Source organism: Lottia gigantea (genome assembly GCF_000327385.1).
Source record: "Lottia gigantea unplaced genomic scaffold LOTGIsca_132, whole genome shotgun sequence".
NCBI lineage: Eukaryota > Metazoa > Mollusca > Gastropoda > Lottiidae > Lottia > Lottia gigantea.
In genome coordinates, this window is record NW_008707463.1 from 296998 (window position 1) to 306612 (window position 9615).

The 9615-nt window shown below is 35.3% G+C and overlaps 1 protein-coding gene across 1 annotated transcript in view; it reads right to left on the bottom strand.

The window, feature by feature from the left end:
• Positions 1-6385: 6385 nt before the first annotated feature.
• LOTGIDRAFT_172360 (hypothetical protein) overlaps positions 6386-9615 on the bottom strand; it is a gene marked incomplete at both ends in the record, with an annotated part of 9222 nt that continues 5992 nt past the window's right edge. The window contains 2 exons of the mRNA XM_009049238.1: positions 6386-6621; positions 7691-8536. Of these exons, the coding sequence (XP_009047486.1) occupies positions 6386-6621; positions 7691-8536 (1082 nt within the window). The remainder of the gene's footprint in view (positions 6622-7690; positions 8537-9615) is intronic.

Sequence of the window (9615 nt, forward strand, 5' to 3'; positions counted from 1 at the left end):
TATTAAGACGACTATACAGATAGCTGAAATTGAGCTCTATCAGCTGGTAAAGTAAATATTTAGATAACTATACAGATAGCTGAAATTGAGCTCTATCAGCTGGTACAGTAAATATTAAGATGACTATACAGATAGCTGAAATTGAGCTCTATCAGCTGGTAAAGTAAATATTTAGACGACTATACAGATAGCTGAAATTGAGCTCTATCAGCTGGTAAAGTAAATATTTAGACGACTATACAGATAGCTGAAATTGAGCTCTATCAGCTGGTAAAGTAAATATGTAGATAACTATACATATAGCTGAGATTGAACTCTATCAGCTGATAAAGTAAATATTAAGATGGCTATACAGAAAGCTGAAATTGAGCTCTAGCAGCTGATAAGGTAAATGTTTAGACGACTATACTGACTATACAAACAATTCAATATGGAATTATCTTGAAGTACCTGTACATTAAAGCAATTGAAACAAAACTCTGTTCAAATCACCTGGAAGGAGGAATTCAAATTAAACACGTGCGAACACTATTGACCATGCATTAATTAATATTCTAGTGTATTGTTACAGGTTCCTCTTGAATACAACACAATACAATAGAATGGTTTAATCGTTAGGGTAAGATTCATATAAACTAAAATACCTAGACTCCGGCACGCCCACCCCGGGGGACCCGATTATATTTGTTTTTCTGATTGACTGAATTATATTTATCAATTGTAATTTCTCTTATTCATAAAGTTTTTATATTGATTTTCGAAACCAAGCCACTTGAGGTTCATTTAAGCATAATTTTTTGTATTCTGTCTTAAATTGACATCACTTAAATGCTCGGCTGGGTACCCTTTTTAAAAATTCAGAACAAATGTCAAATTGAGTTCTCATGGAATTAAACTTTAAATATCATCGACTATTTTTTGGAAGCTTATTAAGAGTGAAGAAGTCTATTAAACTTCAAAATAAAGCACGATAATTTTTTTTTATAAAAATTGGCAAGAAGATTGCCAGCTGCAGTTTTAAATAGAAATTAGTCAAAACATTTCATTTTTATGTCCACTTTTGGATTCAAGTACATTATTGGCATGCCACGTTCAAAATACGCCTCTCTCAGCAATTTCTACCCCGACACTGAATTGGTTATGAATTTTGAAGGGTTTATAAGAAACAAGAGGAACAATAGTGAGCTATTACAAGGGTTAATAAACCGTGAATGCACCCCGTTGTTATTTTATATTTTTCGGTCATAAAAATGTTTTTTATTGATTCTATATGGTCTTTTTGTGTTATTTGAGTTAATCTATGTATCAATACGAATCAGAATTATCCACAGAGTCTACATCAGAGATCATTCTGATGATTTTTTCTATTAGACCAGTAGTTCCCAACCTTTTTCAGCCTTAACACCCCTGGAGCAATCAACTGGACCTATCATATACCCAAAAATTTGTTTCATCTACATTTCATTTCCAGCATGTGATGATGTGAGATGCTCTCTCAATTCCAATCAAATTCTTCTCCTACACCAGTTGGCCACATCCCTGACCCCCTAGTCCCACATCCCAGGGGGTGAAAACAACCCAAGTTGGAAACCGGTGTGTTAGACCTTAGCATTAGTCATAATGTCAACATCAAAACAGCAATTCCAAATCAATTCCCCCCCCCCCCCCCACCCCCCCCCGCATTAAAAAATTTCTTGCTATGCCACTGATAATGCCACCAAGCGACGGCGTTCTCGTATTTAAATTTTCAGTCTAATTAAATCAGTGATATATTAGAAGTTGTACCTACTGACAACTGAAGTATGCTAGGTTTTATAACTAATAACAACTTGTCGCTTTTCACATGTACCCATCATTCATATCATAACAATATCTAATATACCATAACAACAGATACATCACAGGGACTCGAGTAATTAAATTTTTATTTAACAATGTTATATTCATTGTATAGAAATTAGACCAAAATGCGATTCTTTAAAAGCTAAAATATGGAGATGTGTCACTCTCTGAAAGTGGGAATATCGATTTTTAGTTAGCTATAACATATAGGAATAGATTTCAGGTGAGAAAATATAATCTCTAGGTTTTGCTACAAATTGTCATTTTTAAGACAGCCACAGTCCATGGCCTAACAATATTTGACTTATTATAAGAAATATAATAAGAAAATTATAAGAATATAGATGCTTGATTAAATTGATTTCTAATTGACAACGTTTTGAAATGTTACATTCATGTACAATATCTCATATCAAACAAATATTCCATATCACTTTTACCGCTAATACATTCAATATACCATTACAACAGATACAACACAAACCTTGTTTCACATAGACCCAAGTCAATGGAATTTATTATCACCGAGGATGAAACACGGCACTCGATGTCTGTTTTGAGCATTGGACCTCCAAGTAATCAAATGTAGGTTATGGCGTATTCAGGGGTATTCAGCTTAATTTGAAATAACGTTAATGGCCCAATGACGTACAATAGATATCGATATATTTCCTTAGTGGGTTTATTGACAGAAAATTGCCGACTAAAACGACATCAATCAACTAATAACACAATTACCTAATCGGCCCTAAATACTCCTTGACGTTAAATATACCCTTCCTAATAGCAAGATTTTCATTGTGAGGCTCAATAATTTCTCAAATTACCCCACACGCGGCTCAGACGATAATTCATCAGATTTAACTAGGTCACAAGCTAATCTCAGTAATCCCCCTTTATTTTATTAGGCGGTAATAAAATATCCTAGCGGATCAGACGTGTCACCAGGTGGCGCTAAGTGAAGACAATATCAAGGTCGTTGCTAAAAAATATGGCGCCTGAGGACTAATTGACGCCCTCTATCGTCGATGTATCAATTAGGACTTTAAACAGCTTCAAGATGGTGAAATTAAAACTACAAATTTGATAGATGATACACTAATCTTACATGTCTTTGTTGCGAAAAAGCTTTTTTTTAGAATCCATTCTAGAAGGGCTAGGGGGGGGGGGGACATTTGGAAAATAAAGGGCTCAAGTCCTGCATTTCATGCAATTCTTTCAGTATACTAACCTACTACATTTTTATAATGATAAATGGTAGCATATATCCATCCAAAAAACAAAAAGGAAGTTTGGGATTTGGAGCCGCCACTGCTAGCAAAACTACTAGGGTGGGGAATGATACGTTGATTTTTATTATTTGGGAATTTAAGTATCGGCCTATTATGTCTATTAGTTACCCTTTAAGATATCTGCCCCTTATTGGTATCCCCAGTCACTGGAGCCGCCGCTGAGTTGGTAAGACAATCTGTATCAATATTAGAATTGTATCAGGAAATTGGCTAAACGAACAATCGAACAGGTTTTATTCTATATCACGCTCTTTAGCACAAATCATATACAATTTATATTCAGATTCAGAAAGAAAATGATGTTTGAAATTTTATATTTTTCATCCGATTTCAGACAGTTTACAAACCTGTTTAGGATTGTGTATCGGCAACATGTATCAGTCAGTTGAAATAAAGAATATTTTTCAAGACATAAAAAATATAAAATCTCTCAAAGTTTCATTTCCTTTGTTAGTTAGCATACAAGTGCAGCTCCACCAAAGGTTTGATCCACCAGTCGTCAAAATTTCAAGAACATTGCCTTACTACCTTTCTTGCCATTGTTTATTAATAACTTATTGAGCAGGACGGTGAATTGACCCACCGCTGGTCGACACTATACACTACCAAGTCAATCAGGTTATGAAGATTTGGATGTACAATAAAAACAGGTACCCCACTGACAGGAAAATAGACATAATTGATTCTTCTTATTGGTTCAATTGAAAAGTTATTTTAGAATCAAAAAGCGTCTGATAGAGAATTAATACTCGAGAATAACCACTTCATATAAACTGTATAATCTATTTGATTCTTGTGACTTTAGTTAGGCTACGTCTTTGATATTTTACATATATCGTGTTTTTAGAGTCTATTGGATTTTAACGTATGAATCTTTCAACATGAAGTAAAGAGAGGCAGGTAATTCCACTACAGAATGGAGCGATTGGAGAGTAAAAGATGTCAAAAACATCTTCTGAATTGAGATAGGGCCTTATAATTTCAACAAAATTTTGATTAATTTTCAATAAAAAGTAATTTTACATGAACTGGTTTTCCTCATATTTATTTTCTTCGATCTACACTTTAAGTTAAGGTAATTTTACAGAAACGGGTTTAAGAATATTCATGGAAGAAAGGAATCCAAAATCTTTCTACGATTCCTTTTTACTGGGTTTCAGAGAAAAGCTTTTTGTACAGCTCTTTCTCTCAAATAATATGACTTCACCCTCTAATTCCTTTATTTGCTCTAATTTATAAAAAGGTAATTTTACACGAACGGGTTGTTCTAAACGTAGTATGTAATAAACCTAGAAGTAGTATATCTATATATATCTTGTGTTTTTAATGTTACCTGTATGTGTTTCTAAACGTAGTATGTAATAAAACTAGAAGTAGTATATCTATATATCTTGTGTTTTTAATGATACATGTATGTGTTTCTAAACGTAGTATGTAATAAACCTAGCAGTAGTATATCTATATATCTTGTGTTCTTAATGTTACCTGTATGTGTTTCTAAACGTAGTATGTAATAAACCTAGAAGTAGTATATCTATATATCTTGTGTTTTTAATGTTACCTGTATGTGTTTCTAAACGTAGTATGTAATAAACCTAGAAGTAGTATATCTATATATCTTGTGTTTTTAATGTTACCTGTATGTGTTTCTAAACGTAGTATGTAATAAACCTATAATATAATGTAATATTCATATATCTTGTGTCACATTTTGTCAATTATTTTTGTATGAATTGAAACATCAACTTCAAAATACAATACTGGGAGTTTAACTCTGTGTCTATAGGCCTACTATAAGCTTATAGACTTGACATTTTCTATCATCTTACAAATATTAAAATTTAAATTTCAACTGTATGTTTGAGGTCCATAGAAATATAAAGTTCGGTGATTTCCTGTAGAATAGACCCGCTTTTCGGGCTGAAATTACCCTCTTTAAAATCATATTTTCAAATTATATATAGTTTGGCATTTTCATTAACATGAAGGCAATCTAAGACTCTCGGTTGTATTTTGTAGTTGATATTTCAATTCTTTCGAAAATGACTGGCAAAGTTCGATTCTGTGAAAACAGAGGGTAGATATTATTATTTTGTATTAATGTACTCACTGCTCTCCGACGTTTCGATTTTCGTTTTGGTGTTGACATCTCTGTAGGAAAATAGGCTAAAAAATCGAAGCTGTTCAAAATGTCTGACGAACGTATTGTAAATTAAAAAGTCCTATCGAAATTTTCACTCGAGGCAGAAGTAGAAAGGAGGGGAATAAAGCTCTCTATGAGTAAAGGGCGGTAAATCTTGTTTTGACACAAACTTCAGACCACAACTAAAAACTACATACAATAACAATATCCTGTTCGCTATGTTCGTTGAATCGCAATTCCATCAGAATCTTTTTGAAAAATTGAACCTGAAGACCAGTAGCTACGTGCTTCATGAGCATAATATTACGTACGGATGTTTGTACAAATTGAACTGGTCCCGTATCCCTCCCTTATTGACGACAACCGGCTCTTTACCTTTTACCTATAAACAATTGTTGAATCTTTTGAATACCTTTAATTTATTTCAAGCTGCGTTACCTTTCAGAATTAAAAGCCAGCGTCGAGTTTGTCTGCAATTACATAAAACAATTGTGTATTAGCACACAGGGTCAGGAAGGATATCATTTAAACTGTCGTTACTTCCGTATACTTCAAGTGATTCCTTTTCATTTAATTGACGACGAACATGACACATGATGGTCGCTTTATGTTCACCACGGGAAACTGGGTGGTTGGTTGTTTTAAAAGAAAGAAATCATTCCAATGAAAGACTTTATTTATATTCCCATAATTATAATAGCATAGGGTCTGGAATAAAATCATATTTACAATTTCATTATAATTTAATCGGTCTATATTTCAAATGTGATGTTTGAATATCTACAACTTTATTTAACCACAGTGTTTGAATCAGTCAGACCACTGTCACATTCCCCTCCGATAACTTCCTTTGGTTCGAGATTTAGCCCTTGATTAATTAGATTTATTGAAGTCTGGTGTTTCCAGGTAGAGATATATGGATGACTTGCTATTCAACAAAAATTTGTTCGGGTGAATTTCGTGTTACTTGGATTTGGAGCACACGTCAATGTTCAGCTGTAAATATTTCGTACTATTATTTTCTATGGGGTATTTCACTCATTCTCTGTGAGTTAGTCACTAGCGGACTGTCTGTGTTTATGCTTTTCACCGCCAAAAGTTTTTACATCTACATATTTTTAGTAAAACATTTGTTGTTGTCATTACAATCAAACCTATCCCCTGCTGGAACTTGTTTAGTTAAAATACAATTGAGCGTGCTTGGTTTGTACACAATATCGGTGCAGTCTGGACGACGAAGACAACGTAAAATACAATATCTAATGTTGACTACACTGATCGAGTCCATATTGATGACATTTTCTAAAACGTCAACTCGCGTGAACATTGAATGACCGGATAAAACTGCAAAAAGATAAAATGAATGTTAACATAGGGATGAATACAAAGCGAGGCTCGGGCTTAAAACGACATTTTACCTGAGCCCAAATTGAGTCTGAATAAACGTTTACGGATCTGAAAGGCCATTTCAAGCTCGAAATGGGTAAATATGTACCTGGAGTATCTCGGCTGTTTGCCATTATTAGAACAACGTTAAAACACACGATCGTTAAAACTTGCATCCATAATCATTTTTAAGGGATAAACCGGTTTATTTTCAACGTACAGAATTACGCTGGCCACTGAGGAATCGTTTAAAACATCAAATTTGAAGTTTCCTATTATAATTGATACTAGGCTGGTGTTTTCTAGTGAATGGTTTTTTTAGCGTCTGGGAAAGGAATACGGACATGCGCAGAAAGTTTTGTTTACAAATGGCGACGAATTTTCGATCAGAAATATAAAAAATAACTTTCTTTGTGTGCTTCTTCTTATTTTATCGATTGTGACATAACGCTTGGATTTTCAAGTTGAAAGTTTCACGAAAGGTAAGGAGCATCTTCCTGTACGCGTTGGCATAAACAATTATGCATTTCACGATCAAGCCCACAAAAACTCATTGAACAAACCGGTTTAGCCCTTTAATCTCTATATTTTCTATGATTTTGTGTTCCAGTCATCTGATTGGTCAATAACTAGAATTGATTTTAAAGAGGTTATCTTAATTTTTTCATTGACAGGGACATTGAAAGCATCAATTTACACCATTCCAATTTTCAATCAGACATCTATGGCTCCTCCAATTCCACAAAAAGAAGAGTTTGATGACGTCACTAATCGCAAATTATGCTTTATCACACGAGGACCTTCACGATTAGTGACGTCATCAAACAATTTGTTGTGGAATTGCAAGGACCACAGATGTCTCATTGAAAATTTGAATGTTGCAAATTGATGCTATCAGATTCCCCGATACACATAACATTTTAAAAAAAACTATTTACAATTCCTTTAAGTTTTCGAGAATAAAACTACTGGCAATATTGTCACGAGCTGACAAGATAGAACTTAGAATGAGAAAGCCATAACGTACCAGGTTGCTGCTCTGCTGGTGTTGTAGTCGTTGTTGACGGGTCTGCTGGTGTTGTAGACGTTGTTGCCGAGTCTGCTGGTGTTGTAGACGTTGTTGACGGGTATGCTCTTGTTGTAGACGTTGTTGCCGTGTCTGCTGGTGTTATAGACGTTGTTGACGGGTCTGCTGGTGTTGTAGACGTTGTTACCGGGTCTGCTGGTGTTGTAGACGTTGTTGACGGGTCTGCTGGTGTTGTAGACGTTGTTGCCGAGTCTGCTGGAGTTGTAGACGTTGTTGACGGTTCTGCTGGTGTTGTAGACGTTGTTGCCGAGTCTGCTGGAGTTGTAGACGTTGTTGACGGGTATGCTCTTGTTGTAGACGTTGTTGCCGAGTCTGCTGGTGTTATAGACGTTGTTGACGGGTCTGCTGGTGTTGTAGACGTTGTTGACGGGTCTGCTGGTGTTGTAGACGTTGTTGACGGGTCTGCTGGTGTTGAAGACGTTGTTACCGGGTCTGCTGGTGTTGTAGACGTTGTTGACGGGTCTACTCTTGTTGTAGACGTTGTTGCCGAGTCTGCTGGTGTTATAGACGTTGTTGACGGGTCTGCTGGTGATATAGACGTTGTTGACGGGTCTACTCTTGTTGTAGACGTTGTTGCCGAGTCTGCTGGTGTTATAGACGTTGTTGACGGGTCTGCTGGTGATGTAGACGTTGTTGACGGGTCTGCTGGTGTTGTAGACGTTGTAGACGTTGTTGACGGGTCTGCTGGTGTTGTAGACGTTGTTGACGGGTCTGCTCTTGTTGTAGACGCTGTTGCCGAGTCTGCTAGTGTTGTAGGCGCTGTTGCCGGGTCTGCTGGTGTTGTCTCTGTAAAAAACAAGATGAAAGGATCAACTACACATTAAACTGTCGTATTCCGAGACAGTATCTGGCATAATTATCTTCATTCACCAAGGCCGTAACGGTCGGTCGAGAGCTTTCATAGATCTCGAGATGGCGATAATGTTTTATGATAATCGATTTTCGTAAGGTCCAAAACGACCGGTCCTTTTTTATTTGAGATACCAGAACCCCGTGACCACGTGACTATCGAGACAAAGTGATAAACAATGACTGCCTTTAAGCACCGTGTCATATCACACAGTCATCGTGACACTGTTATAATATACTGTTAGCCTTAATGTCTGTTGGACTATAGGAGTTTAATCGACTTCCCCTTCAATCTCCTGGACACTTAAATCTGTGGCTAGGTTCAAATTCGGATAAACAGTAAGCAATAGCAAAACTTTTACAACAGTTGTAGAGCTATATAGAAATACCACTGTTAAAATAGTGTCCAATACATCAATTGTAGAGAGATATAGAAATACCACTGTTAAAATATTGCTCAATACATCAATTGTAGAGCTATATAGAAATACCACTGTTAAAATAGTGTCCAATACATCAATTGTAGAGTGATATAGAAATACCACTGTTTAAATAGTGCTCAATACTTCAATTGTAGAGTGATATAGAAATACCACTGTTAAAATAGTGCCAAATATATTAATTATAGAGCGATATAGAAATACCACTGTTTAAATAGTGCTCAATACATCAATTGTAGAACAATATAGAAATACCACTGTTAAAATAGTGCCAAATATAATAATTGTAGAGCGATATAGAAATACTACTGTTAAAATAGTGCTCAATACATCAATTGAAGAGTGATATAGAAATATCACTGTTAAAATAGTGCTCAATACATCAATTGTAGAGTGATATATAAATACCACTGTTAAAATAGTTCTCAGTACTTCAATTGTAGAGCGATATAGAAATACCACTGTTAAAATAGTGCTCAATACATCAATTGTAGAGTGATGTAGAAATACCACTGTTAAAATAGTTCTCAGTACTTCAATTGTAGAGCGATATATAAATACTACTGTTAAAATAGT